Source organism: Callorhinus ursinus, unplaced genomic scaffold, assembly GCF_003265705.2.
Source record: "Callorhinus ursinus isolate GAN/ISIS: 27379988/994484 unplaced genomic scaffold, GSC_fseal_2.0 scaffold12, whole genome shotgun sequence".
NCBI lineage: Eukaryota > Metazoa > Chordata > Mammalia > Carnivora > Otariidae > Callorhinus > Callorhinus ursinus.
Genome location: NW_027397074.1, coordinates 22426280 through 22442144, shown reverse-complemented (window position 1 = coordinate 22442144; position 15865 = coordinate 22426280). Strand labels below are relative to the sequence as shown.

The 15865-nt window shown below is 34.7% G+C and overlaps 1 protein-coding gene across 11 annotated transcripts in view; it reads right to left on the bottom strand.

Moving 5' to 3' along the window:
• Nucleotides 1-15865, bottom strand: part of PPP1R9A (protein phosphatase 1 regulatory subunit 9A) — a 321553-nt gene that overhangs the window by 124436 nt on the left and 181252 nt on the right. For all 11 annotated transcript variants that reach the window (XM_073898836.1, XM_073898835.1, XM_073898838.1 and 8 more), the window contains one exon: nucleotides 12827-12931. In XM_073898836.1, the coding sequence (XP_073754937.1) occupies nucleotides 12827-12931 (105 nt within the window). The remainder of the gene's footprint in view (nucleotides 1-12826; nucleotides 12932-15865) is intronic.

The following is a 15865-nucleotide window of genomic DNA, read 5'->3' as shown; positions in this document are numbered from 1 at the left end:
AAGTCATAAAGATCCTACATGTTCAGTGTAAATGATGTGAGAGGTTATGTTGAAAAATGATGAGTTATGAGTGCCTTGTTTTGCAGACATTTATTCTAATAAAAGTGATATACTAGTCAAAAGCGGCACTTAAACGATGTCAAAACTTCAAAATTTTTTTAAACTAAAGAATTTTTAATGTAGACAAGCAAATCTAAAAAGGGAAAAGCTATAGTAGGATATAGTTACAGTTCTTACATAATCAATTCTTTTATTCAGATATTCTGTAACACATATTTATTGTGTGCACACCAAAAACCTAAAAGATATGCCTAAAAGAAAAATAGATACACACCACCTATTCTCATTATACCAGAGTCTTGGATCGTAAGATCGCATGGTGCTTTTAAACAAAAATTTTGTAGAAAGTGTCTCATTTTTTTCTATGTTTGATCACATTTTATGGCCTTACTCTGAACTTGATAGCTTTTAAACTATTTGACTTAATTGTACTTGAGCAAGTGGTGCTAAATGCCTATTTAGTTGCTTTCACTGAGATTTGCTATTAGTATCTAGAGGTTAAAGTCCTACACAACAAAGCTTTTGCCTCTTTCTTGTATTTGGGTACTGTGACATATTTTTCCTTTCTTATTGGGATTTAGATGAACATAACATATTCTATATTTAACATTTAAAATTTTTAAATTCATCTAGGAAAATGTTTGCTTTTATTTTTTGGTTTCAAATTTTTATTTAAATTCTAGTTAGTTAACATACAGTGTAATACTGGTTTCAGGACTAGAATTTAGTGATTCATCACTTACATATAACACCTAGTGCTCATCACAAGTACCCTCCTTAATATCCATCACCCATCTAGTCCAACGCCTGCCCACCTCCCCCCATTAACCTGTTTGCTTTTATTTTTTATTTTTATTTTTTTAAAGATTTTATTTATTTATTCATGAGAGACAGAGAGAGAGAGAGGCAGAGGGAGAAGCAGGCTCCCAAGGAGCAGGGAGCCCGATGTGGGACTCGATCCCAGGACCCTGGGATCATGACCTGAGCCGAAGGCAGACGCTTAACCATCTGAGCCACCCAGGCACCCAACCTGTTTGCTTTTAAAAGCTAGACCTTAAATATCTAGATCTGAAATGTTTAAACTTACCTGTAAGCATTACTTCTTTGAAATGAATTTTGTATCTAATCCAATCTTAATCATAAGAACTTTGTCCTACCCCTGTATTTCAATATAGAACAAAAGTAGTTGAATTCTTAAAAAAAAAAAAAAAAAACACTGCCTAACACATGCCACTTCAAGGACTATCATACCACATAATAGGCATAAACTTAAATATTTTCTAAAAATGCTATACCTTCTCAAGAAGTGACATTTCTTGATTTGAAAGCTAACTCTGATTTTTCAGGTTTAAGTAGTTATGCATACAAATATTTAAAGGAAAAAATTTTGAATGCTAATCTGTATATATTGGCCCCAGAAAATGTCTCATTAAGCCAAAGTCCCCTTTAAAACAAGTTTTTGAAATTTCCACTGTTTTTAATCTTCTACCTATCACCAGTAGTTGTAATTTAAAAGTTGTAATATCCATGGTCCCAAATCCATAGTGGCCGTTCCTCTCGTCTAACCACAAGGGAGTAACGTGAACACAAAACCTGTAAGGACTGAGAATGCCCATGAACATGGTGGTGCTCTCACTGTCCTCCATTACAAGTGACACTTCATTATGCACAATCACAAAATCAAGACTCTGATAAAAAGTGAAACTCTCAATTACCCCTTGTACTGTAATGGCAACAAAACCTCTTATTAAAATGATGTAAATGAGGCAAAAACATTTCAAGATTTAATGTACTTCAAATGGAAATCTTCAAATGGAAAACCAATGATTTTAGGTAAAAAATTTAAAAAAACTTTTCATATTTAGAAATTACATATGCAGGTGTGAATCCAAAATAAACAAGTACGTATTTATTTCAAAAACTCTGCATGCATTTATATTTTCTTTTGAGTATTATAACCTCTTCCAAAAAGGACAGGGAAATATTTAAGACCTTCAGATTAATTTATTTTTTATTATGTGTAACTACAATTCCTACAAAATCCTCACCTCCAGAAGTGTCATATGACTCAATGTCAAAAAGTCACTAAACACATATGCTAAGGATAAAAGCATGATGAATGTTATTAACCATAAGTAGCAGTACTTGCCAGAAAGCATTGGCACTGAAGAGCAAATATACAATTTATTAGAAATTTCTCATACTGAAGCACAATTTTCTCCTGTAACATCATTTTCCTATAACTGCTGTCCTCCAGTACTGGGACGGCTGTCTGGAGTTAAAAAGAATACCTAAGTCTTTTTCCACAGTTCACTCCTTCAAATGCTTCACAACTGTTACTATGTCTTCTTAAAATGTTCTATTTTAGGTAAAAGTTGGCAGAATCTTTAATTTTTATATATGCAAGGAAAAAATGTTTAGATCTCTCACCATCCCGGTCAGTCTTTCCTAAATAGTCTCAAATTTTTCAGGGTTCTTCTTAGGAGAGGGTATGCAACATCAAACAAATGAATTGTATTGTGGTATAACATTAATCAGACTGCCTGTCCATCCATCCATCCATCCAACTAGTTATTGATCACCACATAATATGCAGCCTCTAAGATGCACCCAAGTGATCTCTGGCTTCTGATGTTCATGGAGTGTAAGAGGGACCTATTAACTCTTTTATCAAATAAAATACAAAACTGATGGAATGTCACTTTGGATATTAAGTTATGAAAAGATGACAGATTCCAGCTTGGATACTCTCTCAGATTACTCCCTCTGGGAAATCCAGTTTCCATGTTGTGAGGCATCCCTGCAGAGAGGCTCTCATGAAAAAGCTGGAAAGTAGATCCCATAAACTGTGAGATAAAAAGTTTGTTCTTTCAAGTCACTAAATTTTGAGGCAATATGTTTTACAATAATAGGTACACTATGTCATTTACATAGTGGTAAACAAGATCAGAAAGGTCCCACTTAAAGCTGTAACACCCAAAAACACAGGAGTTCTTAAATGTTGTAAATCCATGTCTGAATAAAGAAAAGGGTCCAGACAAGAATTTAATATAGATATTATTTTTTTCTGGTAAAAAATTAATAATGGAAAGTATTTTTTAAAAAAGAAGTATACAGTGTAATAACATATACATATTACTGAGGAAATTCAGTTTGACTACATCTGCCTTTCTTAAGTAGACATTGTCCTCCTTTCTAAATCCCCATCCCCATCAATATAATTAAATGTTAGCATGGTGCTTTTTAAGTTAATCGCTAACTATTAACATACATTTTTAAAGATCAGTTTTATTGAGATCAAATTTATACAATAAAATTCACCAAATTTAAGTTGTCTAATACAGTGAGTTTTCACAAATATATAGATGTGTCATAAATACAACAGCCACAAAATAGCACATTTTTATTGCCTCAAAAATGCCTCTTAAATGCTTGCAGTTTAAAGTACAGTATGAAGGCTTTTCTGTCTGCCTTCTTTAGTCAATATAATAGTTCTGACAGTCAAATATTGTGTTGAATATATCAGTAATTTGTTTCTTTGCACTGCTGAGAAATATTTCATTACACAGGATACAATACAACTTGTATATCCTTTATCAGCTAAAGGCATTTGAGTTGTTTCTAGCTATTATGAACAAAGCTCCCATGAACATGTAAGTATGAGTCTTTGGGTAGATGAATGTTTTTATTGCTCTTGAATACACAGCTATGAATAGAATTGCTGGCTGATACGGCAAGTACACGCTTAACTTTTTAAGAACCTGCCAAACTATTCTGCAAAATGGCTGTGCTATTTTGCATTCCTGCTGGCAATGAATGAATGTTAAATTTGCTCCACATCCTTGTCAATGCATAGTATTATCAGTCTTTTAAATTTCAGCCATACTAGTGGGTGTGTAGTAGTACCTCACTGTGGATTCAATTTGCATTTCCCCAATGATTAATGATGTTGAGCAGCATTTCATGTGCTTAACTGTGTATCATCCCCGGTAAAGTGTCTCTTTAATTGATTTGCAAATTTTTAATAGGATTATACATCTTCTTATTGAATTATAAGAGTTCTTCATATCTTCTAAATAACAGTCCTCTATCAGATAATTGTTTTTGCAAATATTCAGTCTTTAGCTTGCTTTTCCATTTTCTTGAACAAATGTTTTAAATTTTGATGCAGTTATTTATCATGTCTTTCTCTTATATTTCTTGCTTTTGTGTCCTAAAAGATCTTTGATTAACCCAAGGTCATAAAGCTTTTTGCCTGTTTTCTACAAATTTTATGGTTTCAATTGTTGCACTTAGATCTATGATCAATCTTGAATTAATTTTTGCATAAACTGTGGGACAAAGGTCAAGTGTTCTTATTCTTTTTTTTAATGTGGTTATTCAATGGTCCCAGAACCATTTGTTGAAAAGACCATAATTTCCCCCACTGAATTATTCTGGTGCATTTGTCAAAAAGCAATTGTTTGTGTCTGTGCAGGTCAATATTGGAACTCTTTTCTGTTCCATTAATTTGTATTTCTATCCATATGCCTAAACCAGACTGTTGTGATTAGTGTAGCTTTGAGGCAGTGAACGTTCTTCAACTTTGTTCTTTTTAAAAAATCTTTCTGAGATTTTCACTGAGATTTCCTTAAGTCTGCAAATTTGGAGAAAATTGGAATTTTAACAATACTGAGTATTCTTATCCATGAACGTGGTCTACTGCTTCACTCATTTAGGTAGTCTTTATTTTCTCTCAGAAATATCTTCCTGAAGTTGTCAACATATCATGTCAGGTTATCCTTAAGTACTTCATGTTTTTGAAGCTAACATAAATGTTATTTTTAATCTGAATTTTCAATTCCTTCTTGTTGCCAGTCTGTAGACTAGAGCTGATTTCTGTACATCAACCTATGCCCTGTAACCCTGTTTGACTCACTTACTAGTTCTAGTAACACCTTTGGTAGATTCCTTAGGACTTTCTACAGAGATGACATCTTATCTGTGAATAGTTTTACTTCTTCCTTTTCAATCTATGTGCTTTCCATTTCTTATTCTTGCCTCACTGACCTAGCTATGAGCCCTAGGACAATGCTGAATAAAGTGGTGAAAGTGGACACACTCACATTGTTCTTTTACTAGAGAGAAAGGATTTGGTCTCTCATCATTAAGTCCGATATTAGCTGTAGGTTTCACTTACATGCTATTTATCACACAGGGAATTCCCTTATATTTCAAGTTTCCTGAGCGGTTTTTTTTTTTTTTTTTGTCTCTATCTACTGAGATGAGCATGTGAACGTATGATTTTTCTCTATTCTTCTATCAGTATGGAAAAGTCCACAGGTTGAATTTCAAACATTAAATCAAACATGCATTCCAAAAATTAATGTCATTTAGTCATAATGTATTACCCTTTTTATATATTCCTGACTTCAATCTGTTAAATTTTGCTAAGGACTTCTGTATCTACATTCATGAGCAATATTGGTATGTAATGATTTTTATTTTAATGTCCTTTTCTGACTTTAATATGATGGTAATGCTGGCCTCATAAATGTAGTTGAGATGTGTCCTCTCTCTATGTTCTGGAAAAGTTTATACAGAAGTCATGTTATTTCTCCCTCTAATGTTTGGTAAGATTCACCAATGAAACAAACTGGAACTGGAATTTTCTTTGCTGGAAAGCTTAGAACCTAAATTCATCTTCATGTGTACACGTACACCACACACATACACACACATGCACACACTATTTTTTCTCGAGTGAGCTTTGGTACTTTGTCATAGTATTGTCTTCTAAGAAATTTAACCATTTATCCTAAGTTGTATTTATCAGCATAAAGTTCTTCATAATATCGGCTAATCCTTATAATAACTGTTAGGTCTATAATGATGTCCTCTCTTTTTTTCTACCTTATATCATAAGTTGCCCCAAAATTTATAGACATTTTATCTTCCATAGTTTCTCTGAGTCAAGAATTCAGGATATGCTTGACTAGGCAGTTCTGGCTTGGTGCTTCTCACTAAGTTCAATCAAATGTTGACAGAGGCTACTGGCATCTCAAGGCTTTATTGAAGCTGGAAGATCTCCCTCCAAGGTGCTGCCCTCACATGGCTGGCTAGTTGACGCTGGCTGTTGGCAGGCCTAAGTTCTTCCTTGTATGAGCCTCTTCAGAAGGCTGTTTGAATGTGTTCTCAAAATGGCAGCTGGATTTCTCCAGAGCTGGTGATCCAGAAAACCAAGGTAGAAATCACATGCCTTTTATAGCCTAGCCTCAGAAGTCACACATCACTACTTCCTTCATACGCTAATCATCAAGGCTAGTCAGGGGTCAGTGTGGTGGAAGACTGAACAAGAGAAGCAATACCAGGAAGAGAGGATCATCAGAGGATTATTTGCTTTGAGGATGCTATGTAGAGGACATGGTAATGTGATAGAAACTGACTTGGGATTTGGACAACATAAATACCATAATATAAGGAGAATTCATTCACTGAAAGAGTGATTTTTGAACTGAGACTTGATAAAAGGGAATCAGTCAAGTAAAGATCATATGATCTTTTTAGAGGATGGTATAAGACAGAGACTGGTACAAATAAAGGATAATAATTTGAACATATTACATTTGATGTGACACATGAAATTTAATTAAATTTGAAAGCCACATGAAGATCTCAAGTAGGAAGTTGAATAACTCTCAAGCTTGGACAAGAGAGGACAAAGCTTTGGGCACCTGGGTGGCTCAGATGGTTAAGCATCTGCCTTCGGCTCAGGTCATGATCCCAGGGTCCTGGGATCGAGTCCCTCATCGGGCTCCCTGCTCCTTGGGAGCCTGCTTCTCCCTCTGCCTCTCTCTCTCTCTCTCTCTCTGTCTCTCGTGAATAAATAAATAAAGTCTTAAAAATAAAAAAAAAAGAGAGGACAAATCTTTAAGTAATAAAAGGAAACAGAGAATGGGACAGAATAGCTAAAAAAAAAAAAAAGGAAGAAAAAAGGCCATGGCTTACAAATAAATTGGTAATCTGGAAGATTAAATTGAGAAAACTCTGAAGAATATATTAACAAAAACATAAACAGATGGAGCTCCTGAGAGAAAAGAAAATGCTACAGGATACGGCCAAGGTATCTAATACCCACTTAATACTGGTATGAGAAGAGAAGATCGAGACAATGAATAATAAAGAAAGAAAATAACAAAATAATAGAAAATTTCCCAAATTCAAGTGTTCAGATTGAATTCCAAGCAAAACAAACAAATAAACACAGATCTAGTTATAGCCTGATAAAAACTTCAAAAACCAAATTAAGAGGGGAAAAAAACTCCAAAACAGAAAACCAGAAAGGACTACAAATCAGATTAATATTAAATCTCTCTTTACCAATTGTAGATATTAAAAGATAATGGAAAATATCTTTGTAATACTGAAAGAAAAGGATTTTGAACTCACATACTATACCTACTTATTTTTGAGGGGCAAGTAACACATTTTCAGACGTGTAAGCTCCCTGGCAGCTATGTATGACCAGGAGGAAATCAAGAAGGCTAGAAATCAATTAAGTTAGGTTCCACTAGAACCTTTATGCCTTGAAAAGTGACACAGATTGAATGACATAAAATTACACTTCATTTTCTATCAATTCACTCATACTTGATTCTAGACAGAATAATATTTTCATAACCATAACATTATAGATACTTACTGGTTTTAATTTTTGAATGAACTTATAGAAAAACTACCTAAGACAACTGCAGCCATATAATAGAAAGTAAATGTCATAAACTCTTGCAAAAGTTTTTAACTAAAAAAAACCTGATAGGTGAAAGTTTTATTGAAGCAATCATTACATTTTTATCTAAACCTGAAAAATCAAGAAATGAAGAAAAGACTTATATGGGTACTTCCAAAAGAATTAAAAAGAGAAACCAGTAACCAATGGTTTCCTCTGCAGACTATCAGATCCTGTGCCTTTGTTAGAAAAGGCTATAAAATCAACTCTCAGTTTTCTAACAGTCTACACGATCACCTAAGAAGGAATCAGAGTTTTCAGAAGAAAATAATAATCACTAATATTTCACTGAATTTCAACTTTTTCTAGGCATTCATTACATGTTTTAACTCATTTAATACTCACCTCAAATGTATGGGGGAGGTACTATTATGATGCCCTTTTTATAAATGAAGAAACTACAGAGAGATTAAACACTTCCATAAGCTCATACATCTAAATGATTAAGCCAGAATCTGAATCCATGAAGTTTGGCTTCATGGGAAAAAAAGCAGTTACTAGAGAAAGACAATTATTCCTAGTACTAAGTGCATAAAGAAATATCGGTGAATACATTAAATAATATTTATAATTTGTAAAAGAATCAGCCGTATGACTGTACCCATCCTCTGGCTATACTATAATTCAAACACGTTTTTCCCCTTGTCCACAGAGATAGAACGTAAGAGATTGAGTGAAATGTCTACACTTGGGACATCTCTAGAAAACAACACCACAGAAAACTAAATTATGTATCCAAAAATAAATGGAAAGTAGTCTGTATAACTTTTAATTAGTCTCCTAATATCTGGAGATTCCTACTTTCTTTCCATGGGTATAACCAATATTTTTATCTCTTTTGAACTATTATTTTTTCCTAATGACTTTATAATTTTAAGTTTAAAAGTATTTTCTCCATAACTTTACATGGACCAACAGACATAAGGCTCTTTTAAGGATCTCCAAGAAAGGCATCATTTAATATGTTTTGATATAGAAATGAATTGTAAGTAGATAAACCTGCTGATTCAAATGAACAGAATCTAAACTATTTAAATTATTTTTTACATAATGCAGGATCTGACAATAAGAAAAGAACTTTTTTCTAACTTTCTAACTATATGACATTTGGCAAGTTACGTTCTATCAAGCACCAAAACGATTATAGGTTTTCAAATAATTTACAACATTTTCTTCTTAGGTTTTCACCACGTAACACTGAAATATATAATAAATATGTTCGAATAAAAAAAGCTTCAAAGAAGAAATATACAATAGAAACATACTAAGTAGTATGAATCTAAAATCAAAAGGAGAGTGGTAAATATGTTACGCACTATGCATTATAGAGCATGAGTTAATCTATAGAGACCAGCTTGATTGACAAAGTACACAGAATTGCCTAGAGCATGGTACTGAACCTTGGTCAAAGCTGTGAGATGTACTAACCAGGGATAGATGATGTTCTGTAAATACGGGTCCGTGAGCTGTTTCAAGGCAAGACAGACTAGCTTGTCAAAATGGTTTGGCAATCATCACTGGATTTATTCCTTCTACCTGGATTTGGTGGAGTCCAGGGGTTTGCAATGATTTTAGTGAGAAATCCCTACCATACACAGACTTGCGATTTCTTGGTACGGAGGTGCTGCATGCGCATGCACGCCCACGGGGCTCCAGCCCCGGGAGACCAAGTCCTGCGAGGCGCAGAGAGGGATGAGAAAGAAGACGGCGTCTGAGATCGCCACGCCCACCCTGTTACCGCTCTTCTCCCTCCTGAAGCTGCTGTGGTGCATCATTTCTGACTACGAACTATTCTGAATCCTGTGAGTCCTTTCCTAATCAATTATGTAATTACATGATATTAGCATAGTACTTATCATGAGTGCTTAGTTTTAAATGACATCAGTAAAATGAAGGAAAGAGTAATTGTTTACTGATCCTCTGAGGCAGGCCTAGCCTTTCACTCCTCCAGGAGCCTCACCTGGTTTGAGCTGAACCACTTCTTAACTCATATAAATGATGTGGAGTTGAAAAACACGTAAGCCTTGAAAATTATCACATTAAAATACTCGTAATTTCTCCAGGGTGTTAAAAATGTCATACTAATGGAGTCTTTGTTAGTAGCATCAGTTCATAAACTCAGGTATTGTCATTTAAAGTTTAACAAAATAAAGCAGACTGAGGTCAGATGGAAAATGATTCTCTGTGAGTGTGGATAAAGTCACAGAACTTCACCGTATGATTTCGATGCGTATCCAAAAGCTGGCACCAATTTCATACACATTTCCAGGAAATAAGTAAAAATCTTGACCTCTAACACTTCAGAAAGAATCACCATCCAAATCTCAGTTTCGTTCTTCTCATCACTTCTCGCTTCCTATCTTTCTCCCACTTGTATTTTTAGACCCATGGCTCCCAGATCTGTGCTTAGTAGTTAGGAAAAATATCAAACTAAATTTACTAATTTTTCAGATATCCCTTTTTGAAAATAAATTTCAGTAACCACTGAAGGTGACAGCTAAGACACCAATTAATAAGAAATATAAAACCACATCTATTTTAAATTCTTAGTTTTAAAAAGTTCATTAAAAATACAGGCCTAGGGGCGCCTGGGTGCCTCAGTCGTTAAGCGTCTGCCTTCGGCTCAGGTCATGATCCCGGGGTCCTGGGATCGAGTCCCACGTCGGGCTCCCTGCTCGGCGGGAAGCCTGCTTCTCCCTCTCCCACTCCCCCTGCTTGTGTTCCCTCTCTCGCTGTGTCTCTCTCTGTCAAGCAAATAAATAAAATCTTTTAAAAAAAAAATAAATAAAATAAAAATAAAAATACAGGTCTAGTTTTGGGATTCTGTTTTTGTATTAATACTTTACCAAGAACTACCACCTAAAATATATTCAGAGGACTCAAATATTATTTTTAGTAAGTTAAAATTGAGAAAAGACTTTCTCCTATACTCAGTTAATTAAGACCCTGGGTTAAATAATTTGGGGGGACAAGGGAGGGCTAAAGGTCCCATTTCAATATCAAGATTTGTGCAAAGTGAATGAGGAAATAAATGTATGCCTTCAAAAGATGAAAGTAATGTTCTGTAACCTCAAGGTCAAAAAAGTAGTATGAATGATGAGCGCTACCAGGAAGAAGAGATCACTAGGGGCTATGGAGTTCAAGGAGGAGTTCTTGGAAGATAAGGGAGTTGAAATATGTTCCTCAAGATAAGTAGGTTCTAAACAGAATGCAGTATTTTAAACAGAAGAAATGACAGAGAGAAAGGCACAGTGATAAAACAATAACTCACAAGTCACATTTGAAGGAATATGACTACGCCAGTGTGACGGTACCTAAGCATGAATACAGGGAGAGGTCAGTGATAAGACTGGGTCATGAAAGATTGCAATACCAGGGTCAAGAGCTTAGATTCTGCACGGAATGGGGGCCCACCGAAGCGTGTGAAGAGGAGAGGCGCATGATGGATGTGGAATTTTCACTTCTACCCACAGGTCTCAGATCTTCCAGTACTACAGTTACACAGAATGAGTTCATTCCTTTTTCCATGATAGTCCTTCCTAGACCTGAAAACTGCTATTATTTTCCTCCATTTGGAGGAAGGATGAGAAGGACAGACTGAGGAAGAGAGAGACTGAAATCAGGAGATAGCTGAGAAGCCGTTCGTAATTTGTAGGAGGTTTGAAATAAAAGGATGGCTCTGATTTCATGTAACTATAAACTTCCTTGCAACTGAAAAAAATGTTTTTATAAAAAAAAGAAAGAAAAAAGAACAATGTTCTTAACAAGTTGAATGTGTATCTTACTTATTTCACTTTAAAATTCACTTCAAAGCCTAATGGGCAGCTTTAAAACCAAGTTCTCTACTGACAGAGGAAAGTGCTGTCTCAAGAGCAGACAGTAATCTGCAGAAAGACAGTCGCCTTTCCTGAGGGAGCCCACCCACACGGCTCTAAGAGAGCATCAGACAGTTTTTTCTGTGCTCTTTCCAATTATTTCACATACTTTTCTCAGGACTATGGGTAGTCTTGAAGCATCAACAGAGCACCCATAAAAGTCATTGATGTTGTATTCTTTAAACATTTCCTTCAGCATTAAAGGGTATTTTCCAACTGAAAAAGCCTAAATTCTAAAACTTAAACCCATGTTTGTGCAACATAAAACCCGCTGCAATAAAATCCTCGTGTTACCCTCTTTACAGCAATATTAACTCATTGATATTTCAGAGTATCTGGCCGTGACATTCTGATGGTAACACTAAAACATTTTCATAATTGCCCACACTAAATAATGTCCACTGTGTTCCTTCGTACGATTGATGGAAAACTATTAAGACATAAGCAACACGATATTTAAAAATAAATACCCTATGACCAAATAAAATGGATTTCAAAACTTGACCTTAGTTGGCTCAGGACTACTTTCTTATCTGCTTTCTAAGCTACAATTTTCAGAACCCCCAGGACAGGGTATATATTTCAAGGTCCAAAAGAATGTACCCTCTGTCCTATTAAGTTGGCAAAGTTACAGTTTACCAAAGATTAGTCCTATAAAGTCTATAAAGAGATTTTTTTAAATGCATGTATTAACCTCAAATAATTCAGCCAGTTTATCTAAAAACATGTGCTGCTGGATACATGTATAATCGTTTCAATTTCAATTTACTGTATAACTAGTTTTATTAAAAGGATTTAGAGTCTAAATTCATATTTGTTGAGGACTTAAGCAGAAATTTTATGCAGTTAGACACACTAACATCGTTCAGTAATTAACCATATTGATTCACACCGTACACTTCATATCTTGTCGTTCTAAAATACCGTAATTTTTGGTCTTAAATTACATTTGCATAAACTAACTACAATAAAGAAGGAAACATTAAAAACTGAAGGCAGGTGTTAAGTATTTAGGTAAAATCTTCATTGTAATTACATATAACTACAGGTACAATTCTAGAAAACTAAAATTCAATAAAATGTTAAGTAATAAAATTATACATATCTGAAGCCACATATTTACCTGACATTGCCCTTGGTGTTTCTGAGAACTGTTGCAGCAAAATTCTGTGTGACACCCACCAAGCTGATTCCATCCACTTCCACAATCTGGTCATTGACTTGTATTCTTTGGGAAGAGGAGAAAAATTAGCCACAATTAACTTTTCTGATAGTACATTATCATTTTCAATACATGAGTTGGCAAAGTACTTGATTTTATGATACTCTTACTGACCCCAAAATTTGTCTTTTATCCACAAGCTCCGATCTCAGTCAAATGCTTAATGATTTTATTATTTTTTTAATTTTAATTTAATTTAATTTTTTTTTTAAGAAAGGCAGACTGCCACGTGCAGAGCCTCATTTGGATGTGTCTGGAGTCTTGGAAGCTTGACTACCCTATGTTCTCCTACAAATGGATCTTGAGAGTTTGTTTGGAGGCTCTAGCAGGGCAGCGCAGGAGAACAGTTCCCCTCTATCGGGGAAGGTCGTCCTCTTCGACCCAGCGCGCAGCTTCGGGAGGGACGCACGTGGAGTGGTGAGGGAGGAAGGGGACACCCGCCTAGCCAGCCAGATGAGACGAATCAACCCTGGCGAGCAATGGGGTGACAGATGTCGCAGCCAGATCGCCCTCACATCCTTAATGTTTTTAAAAGATCGTCTTGTATGGTGACTAACATAACATAATAAAATTAAAAAATAAATAAAATAAAAGATCGTCTTGAAAAATAGATTGTTTTGAAAAGCAATACTAAATGGAGAGATTCAGTTTGCCCAATATTCATATTCCTATCACAAAGAATTGGTAACTGCTAATGTACGACATACTTACATCATTTTTGGTCCTTAATAAATTACATAAAACAACAGATCCAGCTGAAATATGCCGTGGGCCTCATCCCTAGTCCTGCTTTCCACCTCTCCTCTTCAAGGAAAAACATCATCAGGAATTGCAGGGAATCCTTCCTATTTAAGTTGCACACTTGAACGCTTGAAATAGATAATGCTCGTAACTGTACGTATGTTTATGTGTGCACACACGTATATAAATGCATATATTTATTTATGTTTAGGAGCAATATACAGTATTAGTGTTGTTTAATGTATAATGCTTTTAAATTTATATACATGTTTTATACATACCATTTTTTTATTCCTCAAAAGGAAGTATTTCTCTTTTTTTTTTTCCTGAAGTATTTCAATCATGGAGAAATGCAGAGGGAATTAGGTAATAAACGCCCATGTACCAAACACCCAACTTTATCAAATCTCAGCACTGTGCAATATTTGAGTCAGATTTTTTCCTAAAGAAATGTATTCCAGAAAAGCTAGAGCCCCTTTATTATTCATCTCTAATTCTAGTTCCTTCACTGCTTCCATAGATGTAACCATCATACTAATTTTGATGTTCAGTCTTCCTACGGACATTCTGAAGTAGAAATAATATGTATACATGAATACACACAATATGTGTACATCTGCAGTTTTCAAACATTGTGAAGTGTGCCTCTCATTCCATAATTTAGTTTGCTTCACTCAACGTTATGTATGAGATTTATCCACAGTTATAAATACCATTCTACTAATTCATTTTAACAACCAGGTATATACATCTTTTGTGAATATATCAAAATGTATTCATCCATTATTTGCAGATGGACAATTGTATTGTTTTCCATTTTAGCCATTACGAATACTGCTCATATGTGTCTCCTTACGCACATGTGAGTTTCTCCGTGATATATACCTAGAAATAGAACTCCTGAATCAAAGACCATTCGCTTTTTCAACTTAAAGAGACAAATTTTACTTCAAAATGCTTATGCCGATGCATATTCTCAGTAGCACTGTATGTATGAAAGGTTCTGACTTCCCACACTCTCACCAATACTTGGTATATTCTGACCCTTCAAATACTGGTGATCTTGTAAGTATAAAAAGACATCACACTGTGATTTTAATTGCATTTGCCTGATTCCCAGTGCAGTTGAACATTTATTCATATCTTTCTGAGTCATTTGTCCACTTCTGCAAACTGTTAGATCATGTCTTTTACCCATTTTTGTTGATGTTGTTGGGTTGGGTGTCTTTTTTCTTATTGATTTACTGAAGATGTCCTCATACATACTGTATATTAACACTTTCTCAATTAAATATGTTGCAAATACCTTTGTCCCAATCTGTGGCTTGTCTTTTCACATTTCTTTGAAAAATGGTGATTTTGAGGAAAACAATTTTTAAAAATATAATCACATTTGAAATTTCAGCTTTGTATCAGGTAGTTCTGTGTTTTGTTTCAGGAACCCCTTTCTGCCTCAAGGTTATAACGACATTCTACTCTTTTCTTCTAAAAGTTTTAACATTTCGCCATTCTGCATTTAGGTAGTTATCCACTCGGAAATTATTTTTTATTATAATATGTGTTAGCAATCTATTTTCATGCTTTCCAAGTGTTATAAACAAATGCCTTAATAACTTTTAATAAGAGTTCACTTTTCCTCCACTGATTTGTAGTGCCGCATCTGTCAGGGTTTCAAATGTGCATCAACATGTTTTGGGTTTTCTATTAGTTTCTTTTTTTTTTTTCCTATTAGTTTCTACTTGTCTGTCTGTCTATCTCTGCACACTCTATTGCTTCATAATTAGTTTTGACATTTCATAGGATAATTCCCTCCACCTTGTTCATTGTCCTCAAATTTTTCTGAGCTATTCTTGAGCTTTTTCTCTTCATAATTAGTTTTGGACTTACTTGCCAAGTTCTATAAAAACACTCGTTGAGGTTTTAATAAAATAATACTGATTTTTAGATTAGTTTGGGGAACATTGACGTCTTTATCATATTGACACTTCCCATCAATAAACCTTATGCTACTATAATTACTCTGGACAAGTGTTGGGACTATCATATGTTGTTGCCATGTGTTAAGAAGAGTTAAAGTTTGAAAATAAGAATAAAAAGGAGAGCAATCTAGATTCAGGTGCATTATTTAACAGATCCACCCAAGGATAATTTGGGGGAATGTATTTTCATTGATCCACTGTTTAAAATTGATTACAATCC